The 19,995-nt window shown below is 36.2% G+C and overlaps 1 protein-coding gene across 5 annotated transcripts in view; it reads right to left on the bottom strand.

Moving 5' to 3' along the window:
* The window catches only part of stac (C2 and C2B_Munc13-like domain-containing protein staccato), a 61,282-nt gene extending 42,162 nt beyond the window's left edge, over positions 1-19,120 (bottom strand). Inside the window, exons 1-2 of one of the 5 annotated variants that reach the window (XM_089737491.1) lie at positions 18,912-19,120; positions 15,752-16,716 (exon numbers count right to left, since the gene is read on the bottom strand). In XM_089737491.1, coding sequence (XP_089593617.1) covers positions 15,752-16,653 — 902 coding nt within the window. In that variant the 5' untranslated portion in view covers positions 16,654-16,716; positions 18,912-19,120. Of the gene's footprint in view, positions 1-2,144; positions 2,878-7,970; positions 8,193-15,751; positions 16,717-18,911 lie in introns of those variants that run through there. The other 4 variants (XM_089737492.1, XM_089737494.1, XM_089737493.1 and 1 more) reach the window with 4 other exon arrangements.
* Between the last annotated feature and the right edge of the window lie 875 nt (positions 19,121-19,995).

A 19,995-nucleotide genomic window follows, 5' to 3' on the forward strand; every position in this document is an offset into this window, starting at 1 on the left:
GACATTCCGTCCCCATATTAAAACGGTACGCGACCGTGCCGCCTTCATATTAGGACGTCTCTACCCTATGCTTTGCAAGCGAAGCAAACTGTCCCTCCGTAATAAGGTAACTCTCTACAAAACTTGCATACGCCCCGTTATGACGTATGCAAGCGTAGTGTTCGCTCACGCAGCCCGCACCAACTTGAAGCCCCTTCAGGTTATTCAATCCCGATTCTGCAGGATAGCCGTCGGAGCACCATGGTTCCTGAGGAACGTGGATCTCCACGATGACCTGGAGCTTGACTCTGTCAGTAAGTATCTACAGTCGGCATCGCTGCGCCATTTTGAGAAGGCGGCACGACATGAGAACCCTCTCATCGTAGCCGCTGGAAATTACATACCCGACCCAGTAGACCGAATGGTAAACCGTCGACGTCGCCCAAAGCACGTCATTACGGATCCTCCTGATCCATTAACGGTGCTCTTAGGCACCACAAGCACCGGTCACCGTCCTTGTCGAACCCGTCGCTTGCGACGAAGGGCTCGACGAGCGAACTAACCCATAGACACAGCCCACTGAGTTTCTCGCCGGATCTTCTCAGTGGGTCGCGTTTCCGATCCGGTGGTAGATTCTGCGAAGCACTGCTCTTGCTAGGGTCAGTGTTAGCAACTCTCCGGTTGAGCCCCGCGAGCTCACCTACAAACGTTAGGGTGAAGCTGAAATAGCCTCTCAAGGCTATCAGCATAGGTAGGGAAAAAAAAAAAAAAAAAAAAGTAGAAGTCATTCATGAGTTAAGTATGTACATATTTCATTAGAAAATTTGGTATTTGACTGCGGGATTCCAACACCGGTACAGTCGCATCGCACGATACGAATCCACCGTCGAACATAACTTAAACTTAAGCTTTAGAGGCGATTAAGCAGTAAAAATAGTTTTTCATTACTCCAACTTACGAAAAGAAGGATAATAAAATACTAGGCATGTAGTACTAATATTGTCCTGAATAATTCTGATAAACATAGCAATTCTGTGAGAGATAATACTTATTTTATTTTTCGAAATGATGAAAGAACAAGTTTACGATCCAATTGGTAATCCCATAGGCTTCTCAAAGTGAATACCCACAACCACTTCCTATAGATATCACTAAAGCTCCACCCACTGAGTTTCTCGCCGGATCTTCTCAGTGGGTCGCGTTTCCGATCCGGTGGTAGATTCTGCGAAGCACGGCTCTTGCTAGGGTTCGTGTTGGCAACGTCGTCAGGTTTGAGTTGGTATAATGAACGACGGCTGCGCCACCTTTCAAACAAGGCGTGACTACTTCGCGACAGTCATACGACAATGTCCTCTCGAATTTTTTTGTACGTAGATATACAAAAAAGTCCACCTTACATAATTATGTTTCTAACAATATCCGTACCGATGCAAACGCCCCCCTACCTTAATACGTGAGCTCGAATTTTTTTATGGCACTGTATACCTACTTAGGTTAGTTTAGGATTTTTTCGGACCCATAGACACCACAACGTGAAGAGAGATAACCTGCAGACTATGCTACCCCGTTAAATAATCTCTGATACTATTATGGTAGTAACCATGCATCTAATTGAATTCTGACCCTTTTACTACCTATTAAAATTACTTTCTCAGTGATAAAATCCAGCATCTACCTACATATCGACGCTTGAAAGGCAAAAGTGACTAAGCGACAATAACTGATTTGTACATAGATGATAGGCAATAACCATATTCGATGTACAAAATAAATAAATTTCTAGGTCTATTAAAATAATTTCAATCCTACAGCTACTAGCTAGATTCTACTACAGCTGGATTCGTTAAAATAAATTTTGTTTTCAGGTATTTCAACATTAAATTAGTCTACTGTAAAGTTCACGCATTGTCACTTAGTCATGTTTGCCTTTCAAGCGTCGATATGTGTTTTACTCGTTTTAACGTAAATTTGTTTCATCTTAAAATATGATCAAATACCTGATAGCAATATAGGGCACATGTTATAATTATGACAAAATTGGTAAACATATTAAATAGGTAATGAATTCTCAGCTTTTGAAATTATATCTAGTAGGTACCTACTGTTATATTAAGTTTCCATTTTTTTTTTTTTAAATAATAAGGTTAGTTAACATTTAGACTCACTTGCTTTCATGCACTTGTTCATCTACCGATTTTTGCTGCTGCAGCTTATCGTAAAAACCCTTCCACATGGATTCTTCGTCCATTTTGCGATGTCTTCTCGAATATTAACACTATTCACTATTTAATTTCAACTCAAGAAATTGACTCACTGTCGTAGCCGGTAGACGTTCGATGATCATAAAGAACTATTGTATACAATCTACCTACAACGATTGATGTTGAATCACCGGAACGAAACGAGTCATATGGTCAAAGAAATGACGTAAACATCGCTAGTTAACTCGAAAATCTTGATCGCACAGTGTACACAGTAACTTTATACTGTTTATAAGGTCTCGGAGACGAGAAAATGTTTCACTCTACATTGAGGTCACCGACACTTGAGCACAGACATGTTAGATATTACATGTGACTTTAAATGTTTGCACGTTTTAAATATTTATTTTGGTAAACAAGACTATAATCGATTGTTTTGATTTCGCAGACGAGAACAGCCAAAGTTTACTGACGTAATCCGGGGTATTTCGAGGTCGTTGAAATGTTTTGAAACGTTATGAACGTACTTGTGGCCTGCGCACACCGCACCGCGCCAGCAAACTAAAACTAAACGATCTGCATCACATTCACAGCACGTGCTCTTGTAATAACTAACCTTAATCTAAATGTAATAACGAATACTAATCAGACATTCAATATTTGAACAGGCTTTGTTCTATTATTTATGACACATATCCTATATTTGAATTGTGCTACCCTCAGATCGAAATCTTGTGAATCCTGTCATACCCAACCTACGTTCATTGCTATGGGGTGAGGTAGGTACGAATAACCACATCAAGGGTTGAAAGGCTAGGTTTTTTTTAATTATTATTGCATAGACGGGTGGACGAGCTCACAGCCCACCTGGTGTTATGTGGTTACCGGAGCCTATAGACATCTACAACGAAAATGCCGCCACCCACCTTGAGATATGAGTTCTAAGGACTCAGTAGAGATACAACGTCTGCCCCATCCTTCAAATCGAATCGCATTACTGCTTCACGGCAGAAATAGGCAGGGTGGTGGTACCTACCCGTGCGGACTCACAAGAGGTCTTACCACCAGTAATTTGGTTTAAGCGACATTTATCTTTGTAATTAAAGGTCCTTGTTATTTGGTATTGGCATCAACAGTTCGATGCTTTTAATTGTACTTCAATTAAGTTTACTCCATTGAAATAGGCTATGAAATTTTTTTGTTATGAGATTTTTTCCAAGTTTTAAACTTTACATGGCTCTCCTGCAAAGTTGCAAAACTGTCGCTTTAACTAAATAGTACATATAGCGTTTCACCCGTCGATATAATTTCAAGGTACTATTAAAATAATGGTCTCGTAATCTGTACCAAAAAATTGAGATAAAAGCAATATTACGGTTTGCAAGCGTCGATAGGTAGGTACCTACTCACGTTGCAATATCCGGGAACTACACTAAGCGCTTATTAAGAAGTTAATCTTCTGCGGACTGCAAATGTACGTATGTAAAAACTATCATTTCCAATTTTATGACAATAGTTTTGAGATTTGCATTTTCGTGCCATAATACTAAAGTAAAACGCGTATAACCATGTAATCGGTTAAGAAGTTAATCTTAAGCTCTTCTGCGGACTGCAAATGTATGTAAAAACTATCAGTTCCAATTTTATGACAATAGTTTTGAGATTTGCATTTTCGTGCCATAATACTAAAGTAAAACGCGTATAACCATCTAATTCATTTTTCAAATTGAATCGGAAGAAACGATATGATTAAGTGCTAATTGCGTCGTGCCATTTTCAATGTAACAAAGAGGCGCACGAATATTCACCAAAGCAAAGTTACGTCATTCAGTTAATCACCTGCCCTGGTAAATGACAACAGCTTTTCATTTAGATTAAACAGGCGTATCTGGCCTTGCCTAATAAAATATGAGATTTTGATGTTGCAAACAATTGTTTGTTTTGAAGTCATCCTCAATTTGAAATGAATAAAATAATTTAGATTTTTTTTTAAATGAACGTCTCTGTTTTAGTCCCACTTAGTTTTTTAAATAAACAAAATTAGCAGTTTAGTCTTGTAACCTAAAACGCCTTACGCTTGCCTCAAACTACTGTGACGTCAGAGTGAAAAATATACAAACATGTTCGTGCCCATGGTATTGGTGTAGGTACCTATGACTGACGCTAATCTATCATCGTCAGATCTGTCTTTGAAGATGCTTTGAAGACAATATATTAGCGAAACCTTCACAAATGTCACATGATTTTTTTCCTACCTTTGCTGATAGCCTTTTTGGCCGTTGGATCTGGACATCTTTTAATTTATTAAAATCTCTTACTGTTCTTTCATAATAAATATACAATAAATACTGAATTTTAAGAAATTACAAGGATAGTCTGTCTATCTAATTGCTAAATTTATAATGATGAATATTAAATAGTCTAATAGCTATAACTTTTTATAAATTAAGTAGTGTGATTGAACATAAACATTGATTTATAGAATTCTCTAAAATTTAAATCAATCACGTAGATGCCGCCACCTACTCTGATAATATGAGTTATAAGACTCCGTTTTTACAGTACAACGTCTGCCCCAATCTTCAAAGAGAAACGCATTACTGCTTCACGGCAGAAACAGACACGGTGGTGGTATTTAGCCGTGCGACGGTGGTAGGACCTCTTGTGAGTCCGCACGGGTAGGTACCACCGCCCTGCCTATTTCTGCCGTGAAGCAGTAATGCGTTTCAGTTTGAAGGGCGGGGCAGCCGTTGTAACTATACTGAGACCTTAGAACTTATATCTCAAGGTGGGTGGCGGCATTTACGTTGTAGATATCTATGGGCTCCACTAACCACTTAACACCAGGTGGGCTGTGAGCTCGTCCACCCATCTAAACAATAAAAAAAGTAGAAATAATAAAAATAAATTTCCAATGTGTTATTTGAAATTTTAAATTTATAAGTTAAATGCACCCATTATAATAATAAGTACATTAACTATTTGTTCATCCAATAACTAATGAAACCCGGCTATGCTTCGCTGTGTGACACGTTAATCGTGAGGAAAACATCGATTCCTTAACCACCACTTACTGTATGTTGATGTTACTATGATAGAAACCTATCATGGAGTGCCAACAAAAACTACACGCGGCTTCATCACGATCGGATGAATGGTTTAGGAACGCATAGACGACTGACATATAAACATAATATGAACATTGTTCTTTTTTTCCCAATGAAATTCAGAACACCGTAGATTAAACGATATTAAGCCAATCACTACATAGTATAAAACAAAGTCGTTTTTTCTGTCCCTATATCCCTATGTATGCTTAAATCTTTAATACTACGCAACGGATTTCGATGCGGTTTTTTTAAATCGATAGAGTGATTGAATAGGAAGGTTTATATGTATAATAACATCCATTAAATAGTGGAGAAATTAATAATAAATTACAATTTCCGAAGCGAAGCGAGGGCGGGTCGCTAGTGTGACTATAAAAGAGACCTTCAGCTTAAAGCATTCACACTTACCTACTTATTTTAGAAGCAAACTAATTGTGTTTCATTGTTTTTGATTACAAGTGAACCTATTCTTTTCAGCGATGCGTGAAGCGTTCAACGAAAATCGAACAATGTTCGTGACAAATAGGAAATATTTATACTGGATCCTAAAGAAACTTTAATAACAAAGTTTCTTACTATTCTTACATTATTAAATACTAGTTGACCCGGCAGACTTCGTAGTGCCTTAATCGATAAATAAAAGTCCTAAACCTTTGTATAAAATAAACTTAAAACAAACAAAAGGAATCCGTCTGACGGGGAACACATCAAAGGAAAAACAAAACTGTTATTTTTATTTAATTCCGACCATTTTCAAATTTATCTACCTTTTAAACCTTCTCTGGACTTCCACAAATAATTCAAGACCAAAATTAACCAAATCGGTCCAGCCGTTCTCGAGTTTTAGCGAGACTAACGAACAGCAACTCATTTTTATATACTTATATATAGATAATGCAAGATAAATTGACTATTCTAACGGTAGGCAGCGGCTTGGCTCTGCCCCTGGCATTGCTGAATTCCATGGGCGACGGTAACCACTCACCATCAGCATTTATTGAAGTTCCATGCTCCATCTCACATTTCATTGTCCCGAAGCATGATTTCATACCGTCGTCATAAAAAAATAGTTCTAAAAATCTGATCGCATTGAAATTTTTGAATCATTACATTTTTTTCGATTTTAACTTATCAAAACATTGAAACTTTTAACTATGAATAACTGTATTCGGATATTCTGCTCTAGAACTTTACAAAAATAAGAAGTTACATATATAAGAGCGGCATTTTTCTCTGTAGCCTATCGCGGCACTTAGGTAAAAAAAAGCCCGGCCTTAAGTACTCTCATACCTCGAATTTTAAATATAGTCCACAAAAATACTAACTTCGACCGGGTATCGAAAATATCGAATATAATAATCATCTGGGTCAGAAAATCCTAATGATAACACAAATAGACCTGCTATTAAATCATAATACTGGTTCACGACCTCCGCTATCTCGAATTACTGATTCTACTTCTACTTCCGCGTCATACATCCGGAAAACTCATATTATTGCTTATTTTCTAGTCCAACTCCTCAATTATGAACACCCCAGTTCCTATCTAAAGTACTGGTGGAAGGAAAAAAGTGTTGCAAGTCCGCAACGCTGGGTACTAAGATCCTACCTATTTAAAGACAATGGTGAGCCCCAGTTTGAGAGTAAAGAAGAAACATTAAGCCCACTCGTAGGTATATCTCAAGAACTCTGAGAATCGCAAAACATAAGGCAAAAATGCAATTATCGCTACAAGAAATCCTACGTATAATATACTTTTGGCGAGAATGCGATTAAAGAAGTTTTGTGAATTGTTTTATGTTGCTAATTTCATTTTCTTTTTTTCTTAGTGGTGGCCACCAACCGTTTAAAATCGGCGAAAATACACAAGTGTGGGGAAACGTAACAAAAATCCAAATTTTAACAACAGCATTTGAACGGCTTTATTTAATATCTTCCCTTTTTCTTACAAAACTGTTAACTTGTTGACGTGTTCAACATTATTCTACATTACGAATATTCTGCACAAGTACAAGTACACTACAAATATTATACAGCAACTAGAAGTCACAAAATTCAATTATAATTTAGTGGAAGCCGACAAATTAATTTGTTTTCAAAACATTATTTAGGAGAAGTAATATAATTATCGTTTCAGTACCCGTATGGATATTCAATCAGAAGTAGGAGGTTGTTTCCAAAACGATATTAAAACCTGTTATCTATGTAGTAAATACATAAATTAGCATATGATCATAATATTATCTATAGTAAATAGCATCATAATATTATCTATAGTAAATGAAGTCATTACAGAGACAACTTTGCAAAGACACTTTTCACTTATGAACTGATGCACGAATCATAAGATAAATTATTTGGTAAATTTTCATTAAATTTAGTTCCTAATTACTGTCATGGCATCTGCAATATTATAAATAAAAATGAATGCACATGCACAACGAGCTATTGCTACACGAGTACAATGTCTTAGTCAAATTATACTTTCACATTCATTAAAATTTAAAATTATTAAACTTAATCTTCATTTAAGAACAACAACAGAATTTCTATTTATCTATTGAACCAGGTAAATTACCATCAAAAAAATCGATATTTACCAGTGAAAATAAGGGGAGCGAGATAACGTTACCAGTTTATGAAAAAATATTTAAAATAAGGAATATCATACAAAACTCACTTTCGTCTGCTAAAGATTTCTTTCTCTTGAAGCTTCTTGTACACAAACATCCACGGATCATCTAAACGTTTCTTCTGCATATTCACGAAACATACGAATATCTTTAGCAAAATAGAAACCTCGTTGTCCGAATGCTAAATGCAAAATGAATGAATAAATATTTTCCACAATAATGCGCTTAGATCGGTAATTTCAGGCTTCACTCACACGTTGCGCGCTGTCAGCAACTGCTCAAGTAAATGGTGGTGTCATAGCTTTGTTTGACTGGGGCTTACCTACTCCAGTTTTTAGAGTCCCAAGGATTTCGCACGGAAAAACTTTTTTGTTGCTCTATTGTTAAAAATTAAGAGGTGTAACGAATATTCAATTGATATTTCTCACGTCTGGTATACATTATTTCACTACATCTTTTCGAATCAATAATCTCAATTATGAATTTACGAAAGCCATTAGTAGGTAATCACTGACTAAAACAAAAGTAAAGGTCAATCAAATCTTCATTGTGATCTGTATAGCCGCACCGTTGTATTGTTTTCTGGAAACTTCAAAGGTTGAATCTCAAACTTCAAAGCTAATCTGATTTCGTGCAAGTTCTAAATAAGTAAATATGTATAACTTTTTCCTCTGTTTGTCAACCGATTTTCTTCTTTTTTTTTATTGACGAGCTTCAGCTAGTGTTGAATTAAAAAAATGGGAAATAGTTCATTCTTTGTCTTTGAAATCTGAATGGTAAATATAGAAAATTCAACTCATAAACTGAATCTAAATCTTAGGTATTAGCGACTGTGATCGAATTTTGTCGATTATGATCATAGGAATAACAGTGGTATGACGAAAATTTTGTTAAAATAATCAATTTAAATAAACAAAATTAAATTTAAAACAACGGAACCCGTCACACCACAGTAAAAATAGCTTATTACTCTAGTTTGCTCTTAGTAGGAAATTCCTAATCCCAATGTTTGTGTACGTCTGAATCATGTAGACGACTGAGAAACGTTGTCACAATTTTTTTGTTGACTTGAACATAATTTGCCTTGCTTACATTATTATATTATTATACACACGCTTTAATTCGCGTCATCTACAAATTACCCAATACGTCGTACAATACTTCACATTATCTTTATAATATATGGTTTTTTTTCTGTGCGTATGTTTGTCACTGAACTCCTAAACGGCTGGACCGATTTGAATGATTTTTTTGTATGCGTTTGGGTGGCACCCTGGATGGTTTAGATTCACAAACCGGCCCGGCAGATGGCGCTACAGTCGGTATCTAGGTTATTTATCTTTCCAAGAAATAATTTATATGGCAAAACAACGATTGCCGGGCTAGCTAGTTTCACTATAATAATATAGTCGACGCGACATGAACGCCGATAATAACCATAGAACTTGAGATCTAACTCTCGATACGGCTTCGACTGAACAGTCCTGCTTTACAGTTTGAAGGGTGGATAGACGTTATACAATATTGAGACCGGACATACCGTGAGCTCTTCTGCCTCTTTTTATTGCTTAATTGGGTGGACGAGTTCACTTCCCATCTAGTTTTAAGTGGTTACTGGAGCCCACAGACATCGACAACGTAAATGTCGCTACCCGCCCACATGAATTCTAAGTGTCAGTTTTACAGTACAATGGCTGCCCTAAACTGGAAACCGATAAGCATTACTGCTTCATGCCAGAAATAACTATAAGTAGAACTGCCTAACTGTATCGATAAAAGAACTTAATTTTCTTAATCTCTAATAACCAAACAATGTTTGTTCTTACGTATTTTAAATAACCTACGAATTTGTCGTGTTACAGAAAGGACATAAACTATTATTTTGTATTACACCTACAACCGCATTGTATGTGTCATAATTACGCCTAGGGATAGACACGCAGATAATGACCTAGACTAGACCTTAGCTAGACAATATTGCGTTATTAATAGAAATATCAATTCTTGTGAAGATAGTCTTAAATCTTATTTATATGAATGCAAGGGAATATAGCTGATCTGTTAATTATGGGACTACATTTTTGGGATTTTCTATAAAGGAAATCGTTTTTATAGATCGTGTTGCATTAACTGTTTTTTTTTAAATATACCTATAAAATATATTACATACATATATAGAATAGTAAATTCACTTGAAGATACTTCAATAAAATATATAAATATATTAGATAGATATATATTTCATTTCAATAGATTTTTCTCTCGCTTAGACGTACCAAATAGTCACTATAAGAAAATGCCGCAAGGCAACACATACATCCGTTGAAACTAAATTAGAATTATGTTGTAGATTAAATTTCGTCGTATAAATAATAACATCAATAACGTTTCGTAATTATGAACGATAAACTGCCTATGCATTCAACTTATTTAGTCGCAACTCCTGTTGTCCTTTGCTTAATCGGGCTCCGAAACAATGTTAAGTGCCTACGTGACAAAATTTAAGTCCCTTAAAAAAGGTCGATCGGCAATAAGGTACAAAGGGTTTCGAAACAGAAAATGGTAATCTGGTGTCCTTTCATAATAAACGTGTAGGTACCTAAATGCTAAGGCGTTTCATGACGAAACAAATTGATTTGTAAAATAGTTTTCCCTAAATAACGATAAGAACAGAATCATGATGATCAGAACCCATTCTTATTATGATTTATGGCCTCGATGAATTGCTTTATTCAATACGTGCTTAATTCAGTTCTGTTAAGCGCATTCGCTTTATGCTGAGTGTTGCTAGACGTTGTATACGTGAACGTATCGTATTTAAGCGTATCATACCCAAATATGGCATACCCATAAGCTGGACAGACAAATTAAATTAAAAGTCGGCTGTGTTATGTCGGCCTAAAATACCACACTATCTCTTCCCGTGGGTGTCGTACTAAAGGCGATTAGGGGTTCATCTAAAAAGGGGCAGCATCGATATCTAAGTATTACAACAACAAACTGCGATCGGCAAACGGTATGAACTGTTGTCTGTAAACCCTCGCAGATAGCTATCCGGCATATTTCTGCCGCGTAGCAGAGTTTTTGTTTGGGAGGTGAGTCATTCAAGTGGCGACAATCTATGGCCGCTATCAGAATTTTTCTCGATTCGTTATAGTCCGAGATTTAGCCCTGAGAACTAGTAATCAATCTATATATTAAAATATCAAACAAAGGAACGTGCTTGAATGAATTGAACTAAAATAAAATTATAGCAAATTGGACAAATTAATTTATCACCGCGCGACCGCAAATGAATCGCCTCCTCGGACTTCCCCAAGTACATGTGCTTTTATAAATAATAGAGCTTAAAAAGACATGGTTGGTTGCTAGTGGTTACATGTACACGACCATCAAGGGGACTGTAGGTTGATCGATTTCGAAAAATTAGTGAAAATAATAAGATTATGAGCGGTAAGCATTATTACGACCCTGCAAATCCGGAAAAAAAATGAACAACTTTTTGTAAAACTCCCATTATGTTAATTTCAGTTAGAAATTTGAAGTTGTTCCATTCATTTGATTTATTATATTGTTCGATTTTCATTTGGAGATTCCTTTTGGGCAAACATTTTTATTTGTATATTATGTTAGACTCATTTTAATAAGAAATTTTTTTTTACGAATTTTTCTTTATATTTACTTTATATTCTACTTCTACTTCATATTTACCGTTTTTTCCCCTACCTAAACAACTGTTGGTAACGGGTTGGTTTTGGCGTCATCGGACTGGTAAGCAAGTTCACTGGGTTCAGCATGAGGAAAGTTTCTAACAGCAAAGCAGTAAAGCAGTTTTTTTCCTACCTATGCTGATAGCCTTGAGAGGCTATTTCAGCTTCCCCTAGTGTGTGGTTGAGCTCTCGGGGCTCGAGCTAGAGGTATTGCTAGCACTGGCCCTAGTAAGAACAGTGCTACGCTGAATCTACCACCGAATCAGAATCGCGACCCACTGAGAAGATTCGACGAGCAACTTAGTGGATTGATTCGTCTGCCTACAAGTGAAATAAAAAAATATATTTATAAATTCGGAAAAGTACTCAATGCATAAATAGTACGTACAGTAGTAATGATAAAATGAACTAGGCCGACATGTTTACTCCCGCTCTGAATTACTTTAATGCAATAGATACAACGTACTACTCGTATTGTGAGCAAAGCACATTTACAACAGTTAAGCCAATGACCAAATACAAGGTCAGATATAGTCACCGAAGGCGGGGAACTACTAGGCTTATTGAAAAAAAAAACTGTAATTCTCGTTTAAACATAACAAAATGAAAGAAAATTTATATGTTACGATGCTCTCTAAATTTAGAAAATGTCCCCTTTTTAGGGTCCCAGAAACAATAAGAAAAAAGTAGGTACAATTTCCGTGTCTCGAATTAAATATACTTGTATAACACTCCATGAATGGAATTTTTTGAATTAGCATTTACATTTTATTACTGGTGGTAGATCCTCTTGTGAGTCAGCACGGGTAGGTACCACCGCCCTGCTTATTTCTGCCGTGAAGCAATAATGCGTTTCGGTTTGAAGGGTGGCGCAGCCTTTGTAACTAATACTGAGACCTTAGAACTCATATATCAAGGTGGCGGGTGGCGGCATTTATGTTGTGGATGTCTATGGGCTCCGGCAACCACTTAAAACCAGGTGGGCTGTGAGCTGGCCCACCCATCTATGCTATAAAAAAGGTAATTCCATAAAATCTCATAATATTACAATTTTTTTATTCTGTTGTTATAAAGAAATTGAATAATATTAACGTTTTGTTTTGTAAACTATTATTGATCGAAATAAACCAAGCATAGTTTTGTTGTCAAAATGAAATACATATAAAAGGATTTTATTTTAACTTGGTACTGCTAACGCCATCTATCCATCCAATAATGAACGATTTCACGATTACACCTGTTTCGTACCAACGAAATTCATTGTTTTAATACATATTTGCCATTCTAAGATATATAGTAGCTCTCGTATATATTATTGCAAAAAGATTCCCGTTTTCGAATAATGAATTTTATTAGATACATTTATAAAATAATGGAATTTTGTCATTTATTACCCAACTTCCAAAAAACGAACGCTTCACTTACTTGTTATTGTTGTTCTTCAAATTATTATACATTTACTATTACACGCGAGATATGCGTCACCTCGCTATGTCGTAGCGGGGACCACCAAAGACGGAAGAAGTGATGTAAGGGACTCACTAAATAACTCCCGTGTTTGAATCTCATTTGCTACTGAACACCGGAGATCAAGAAAGTGCGACTGCGGTCAATGCTGAAAGTAAGCCTGTGGCCTCCCTGGGGCGACGAAGTCGTTGGCGAAAACAACTCTATATCGGTCATCACAGTCGGCGGTGTTCTAGGATACCACCAGAACCAACATTTCAGTGAGCTTAGTTTGTGCCATTAACTCTGCTACAGACTAAGCACACAGATCCGAACTCGATACACCGACAACGAAATAATGCCACAGAATTGACCCGAGATAAATGATATTAATTCGTCATTACAATACATTTTATTGATAATTAATTGAGCAAATAGATCGTAACCAATATTGTTATTATGTATATATTATTAATTCAGTATCATCCTAAGATTTTTTTTATATGAAATTTGGAATTAAATTTTTATGGGTGATTTTGGTATCCTTTTTAACCAAGTTATGTATGCATATCTACGCCTCGTGGACCCTACAAAACTATAGAAATACGATGGCATTTATTGATGATTTTTTTTTAAATTAAGAACTTTCCTTGAATAGCACATTTTAAACTACAAACATAAACTAGGTAATTATAAAGCTAGCGGATGCTATTGCAATACTAATTGGGAGCAACACGATACTTACATGATAAAATTGAATATCTTTAAATTTTCTACTAATATGCATATGCGTTGGAATTTCGGTAACAGATTAATCTAGTATTGAAAATTCAATTTTTTTAAATCTAATTTGACTAAATTCATAGTAAGTAAGTAGGTAGCTCACAATATACATTTTAAAAAATGGTATTAAATACTGGTTAGGCATAAATAGCAATTTTTTAGATAATTTTTTAATATTTTTTTTTCAAACGTTTTTGATTCACGTAAGCTTTCACAGGCTCTTTAAATTTTTATAAGGCTTCACAACTGAGAAGAATCAAGGCGAAACTCAGAGCTTGCTCTATTCCAAATTTATTTAAATACGAATTTAAAGGAAATTCCTAATCGGCACTTAATAGGATTATGAGTAAAACAAGTAAATTTGTGATATTGAAAACTGAGTAAAGAGGAACTGCATTCCTAACCTATGTACCTATGTAATGATAAATAAACAAACGCTTTCATTAACTCACGCTAACCACCGTAAAACTAACCATAGATCGAATAGAATTACACAAAATGCCAAGATACAGGTACCTACCTAATAGATCTTAATGGCCGCCGGCATTCAAGTCACTAGCACACTGCCATGTGAAAATGAAAAATATACTTTAAAAAGCGACCGAATAAAATTATCACTGAAAAAATATTTTGAAGCAACTTTGTCTAGAATGAATAGCTCTCATTCTTGATCTGGGTACTTTGTGATTTTTTTTTCTACCTATGCTGATAGCCTTGAGAGGCTATTTCAGCGTAACCTTAACTAGTAGGTGAGCTCAGGAGGCTCAAACCTGACGAAGTTGCTAACACTGGCCCTAGCAAGAGAAGTGCTTCGCGCAATCTACCACTGGATCGGAAACGCGAACCACTGAGAAGATCCGGCAAGAAACTCAGTGGGCTGTGTCTATGGGTTAATAATTCACTCGTCAAGCCCTTCATCGCAAGCGACGGGTTCGACGAGGACGGTGACCTGCTTTGTGATTAAGATGCACAAATATAATACTAATATAATACTTATCAATGAAGAAATAACAACCCGTGTACGTGCAAAACATTTTAAATTCCCCCTAAGCCCGTATTTATTGCAATAAATTATAATACTCTTTTTATCTAAGGCACCGGACTGCTACGCCAGTATATTTATTTACATTACGACATGTCAATCTAATACATTATTAAATCACAACAAAATGATATCATTTCTAGAGGAAACGTACCACAGTACCATATTTATTTTTAGTAGATAAGTAATTAGCAATTATAAAACGTAAACATTATAGACGGATAAAGTGTTAGTGAAGTGTCATAGAAAATCTGTGATTATTACCTAAAATATTATTGGGATATTAAATGATATTATTGAATATTATATTATTACGTTTTAAATTTTACAAAGGCCATCGTACTAGTGTTTTGATTTTTTTAAATGGAAGACTTTTATGACTAAATAGTTAAAATTAAAATAAACTTGCTTGCGTGTAATTATTAATGTCATGAGTTTTGTGCTGTTTTTTATCTTCATAGTAAAATACACATTTAATAAGTTATTTAAGTTACACTAAAATTAAACTATTTCATTACGAAATGAGATAAATTATAAGGTCACATATAATTTATTTGTAAAATGTTGAGTGTGATTACGAAATACGTACTAACATTTATTAAAATTTAAATGGCCTATGATATTTATTATTTATTAGCCATTGGCCCGCGTGATGCTAAACGGCTACAGCCTAAGAATCCACGCGAAGTCTCAATTGTGTTTCCAGCTATCCCGTGAAGACTCACAACACGCTCAACAATCAATTTTCGAGGCAAAGTTCAGGGAAAAATTGCCGTAAAAAAATAACAATAGATTAAATTAGCGGATCTTGTAGGAAATTAACTCTGAATGTTTCTAAATAACTTACCTACGAGAAGACTCCACTGTCGCTCGCGGTCTTCGGCCCCTCCAAAGCAGCAGACAATCGAAAGTACCTTTTTTAAAAGGCGGTTTTAATTGTCTCCATCGTTTTCGCCAGTCGATAGTCTTTACACCGTCCATTGATTCAGTTTTATTCGCACCGAGGATGTCCGGCTCCGAGCGACCTTTCCTAAGATCATTGACACTGTTCGTATAAATAGAGCACTTTTCAACACCTAAATTTGTCAGGGAACTATTCACTGGACAAGTCTTCCTTTTCGAAATCGGTGTAGAGGTAATAAAACTTGATTTGTCCCTGACCTCGAAACCACTGTCCGTTAATTCAGAAACAACGGATATATCTTCTGAGATGCTGTGGAGTTTCAGCCTTGAATTGCTCGGGACGACTTTTGCATTTAATATGCTGTGCTGCTCAAAATTTTTGCTTTTCATATTATGATGGACGTCTACAAACGCGGTTACGTCTTCGCAGCTCTTCGTCTTGTACTTTGAAATATTAAACGGTGGTTTCACGTGTTCGGTTTTGTCGGGAACTGTTTCCATAACGCCAACAGCGGCAAGGTTGTCCTCGCTTTTAGACAATCCTTTAGTGACTGATAGCTTTTTGTGTCTAGGTGGTCGCGTCGGTACTTTTCCCGGGACGTCCCGTGTGACGTGACCGGGTTCGTCCGTTCTCTTGTAGGGTTTCGAATACTTTGCGATTATTCTGTTTATTTCAGCGCTGTTTTTGCGTCTATGTGTGTGCCGTTTGAAGTTGAGTGGTTGCTGATAAGACTCGGCCACGGTTGCGCCGGCGACCCGGGCTGACCTTTCGCGCCATTCCGCCACTTTGTCTTCGATCACTCTTTGCAACTCGAGCGCGCGCATCATCGGGCCAAGCTCTGGCATTTTACTTCTGACTATTTGATGTCTTCCAATGTCAAAATTTGTTTCATCCAAAATTTACGCGATCTGAAAAAAACAATTAATGTTACATGAAAAATCGATCATATTAAAATAGGTTATAGCCTACTTAAATACGGGTTTATATATTGCATGGATTGCATTTATATGCCATGGCAGTCTTCATAGAACATTCATAGAGTTATATGGTGATGCTGTGGCCAATTTGGACTTTCAAAAGCACCAATTACTACCGCTATTGAATTAACAATAATTCTAACATCAAATCTGGGTTTAATTATCCTTCTTAATTCCCTAATTCCTAACGTTCTTGTTTTAATAACTAGCGTCACACAAGATGCCTGTAAGTATATTCCAAATGCGGGCAGACCACATTAGTACCTATCTCTGGAGCAAAGAACTTCTATTGGCTTTCGAATATTATGTCTCAAGTGGACAACATCTCTGTGGTGATGCTCGAAGAAAAATATGGCGAGCCATGACGTCGTTTGCAAATAGCTGATAAAATATCCGGTTGTAGTGTATTATGGCAGAACATTACGTCAATGGAACTATAAACTGTGGGCTCAGTATCCTCGCCCAATTACCAGTACCCGCTTATAATTACCAATATGCGCTACCGAAGCTAAAACCGAAAGCAAAGGCAATCATTCAAACGCTTTTTTTTCTTTTTACTGATGATAGAAAGTCTCGTGAGTGCGCACGGCTAGGTACCACCGCCCTGCCTATTTCTGCCGTGAAGCAGTAATGCGTTTCGGTTTGAACGGTGGGGCAGCCGTTGTATTGTCAAAACTAAGACCTTTGTAGATGTCTGCTACGGTGACCACTTAATACCAGGTAGGCCGTGAACTCATTTACCCATTTATGCAATAAAAAAAAACAACAGTCCCATTTAATTTAGAATCAAAAAAACATTATAGCAATAGTTGAGATTTACTATGCCATGCTTTATGTTGTGAGTACAAACAACTGATGATGATACAAAGAATGATGAGTAACAACTTGACTTGTTAGATTTATTTCATGAATTAGGAATTCGTTGTGTATAAAATGTAAGCCATTATCTATGGGTATATATCATTAGAATATTCATGACTTGGGTATGAGTCAGACACAGTCCCTAAATTTTTTTGTTTAAGATAACGCACTACAGCAACAAAACATGAAAACAAGTACAAAGAAGTACTACGTTAAAAAACATCGATATTTCAACAGAATCAGTAAATCACTATTAGTTTAGTTGGAGCGAAAATTTTACTGGCAAATAATGCAATGAAAAGTGTTGGAACACTTTGTAGAAGTCTTATAAAAAAATATTTTTAATAGTAATATATTATGTATATGTATGTACGTGTCCAGAAGAGGCCGTTCCGACCACTGCTCACAAACTATACCCAGCACAAGCGCAATAGGATGTACTTAACGATTTCTATCGGAATCAGTAGACAACGTCCTTCCGAAATTCCTTCCTCCGACTTTACCGGCCCTCTACTATTAAATGACTACGGAAACTGAACATTATGATGTTATTTAGAAACCAATATTTCGATAGTAGAATAAATTGGCAAGATTTCAAACGAACGAATTGGAAACGGTGAATGATAGATTCGAGTATTTACATACCAAGCCGATGAATGAATATTGCTCGAATACTCTTTATATTCCATAAATTGGATCTCACTGAAATTTTATTACAAAATAACTCAAATAACAATACGTAACCACACAATAAAAATGATCGACTAAACCATGCTTGTTGTACAACATCAACATAGATATGAAACAGATAAGAGATATCGTTTGGAAGATCACCGATAAAACTTCCTTAATATTCTGTAGCGAAATTATGTTGCCTTAAAACGCAACTTCGACTATTACAGTTTGAGTGTATGATCGTGCACAGGTCTAATTTATTAATTATATCATGTACAAGCCCTATTAAAAGAGGCAATGTTGTTTTATCCGATTACATAATTATATTATCTAGTTCTCAGTCATTGAATATGTAGGTCTTACGTGTTTCGAAATTCTATGATCGTAATCTCTTGTGCTTTTCAAAACACCATTGTTCCGATAATAATACGGACGTTGGTTTGAAATGGACAGAAAAGCTATCTAAGTTTTACAGGTTAGGATTTAATGAAATGTTCTTTCTTATTTACCCTGGTCTCGATCGCTAATTAAAGTCACTAAGGAGATAAAACAAAGGGCGGTATTTGTGTTATTATTAGATGAATACTTACGTGAATGGAGTTGACGTGGAGCTTCCATTGTTTCAAAATATTCGCGAACTTTTAATGCTTCACAAAAACATCACTGGGTGTAGTTTCACTACGCGGCTATTATTGAGCTAAGGACTGTTGCACAGTGTAAAGCAGCTTCCGTAATATCGTGCGTCGACGCACACGTGTGTCGATTACACGTGCAGATTCCACAGTGAGCCATCAACGTTCCAGGCGAATGATCCTGCACTTGATAGTAACAACCAACCTGCCCATCCTTTGCCTTTTACAATGGATTAAATAGAGCATCTGTACACAGTATCTGTCACGGTGAATGCTTCTATTTATTTCGGTTCATTTAAAAACTTTTATCAGAATGGAAATACAGTTTGGGTGGCATCTGTCTATGTTTATGTGTAAAATTGCATTTTTCTTTGTTTACATCGAAATTCAAGTATGAATAATATTCAATCATCATCACCGTTATCATAGAGATTCTTGACAAAAAGAAAACAAATTAAAGTTCCAATAAAATAATTATGTTTAAATACTACACCTTAAAGATAGTTTTTTGTTATTAGCTTTAGCTTTGAAAACTTATTAAAGTTGTGACGTGGCGATACATTAAGTTTTCGGCCAAGAATCTAAAGTAACTGTTCTGAATTGAAATGGTCACGGAACGGTTAATTGGCACTATCTGTGCTGGTAATGTAACATGGGCCATTGTTTGTTGCTGCGGGCGTGACAATCGCTTCCGACAAGTTCATTGTCGTGTCCACGTTATAGTAGGTATACTAATGCAAACCCCTCCCTACTAAAGTTGTACATACGTAAGTTAACGTAATTTTCAAGAAACCAATAAATCGTAATCCGAGTCGCCTTAACTATCGCTAAATACGTGCATGACATACAAATTTGTTAAAAACGACTTGTAAACCACCTATTGCACGTTTTTGTTACAAAAGCTTCACCTCGTCTGTCAGCTGTATTATGTTTGAAGCCATCACGGGAGCCGATAGACACAATAACTTAATCCGCCACAGGTGAAGCCATTCTTGAAGTACCGATTGCTGAGGAATAACGACTATCCCGCTGAAAAAGACAG

The sequence above is a fragment of the Bombyx mandarina genome, chromosome 23, assembly GCF_030267445.1.
Source record: "Bombyx mandarina strain Sakado chromosome 23, ASM3026744v2".
In the NCBI taxonomy this organism is placed as follows: domain Eukaryota; kingdom Metazoa; phylum Arthropoda; class Insecta; order Lepidoptera; family Bombycidae; genus Bombyx; species Bombyx mandarina.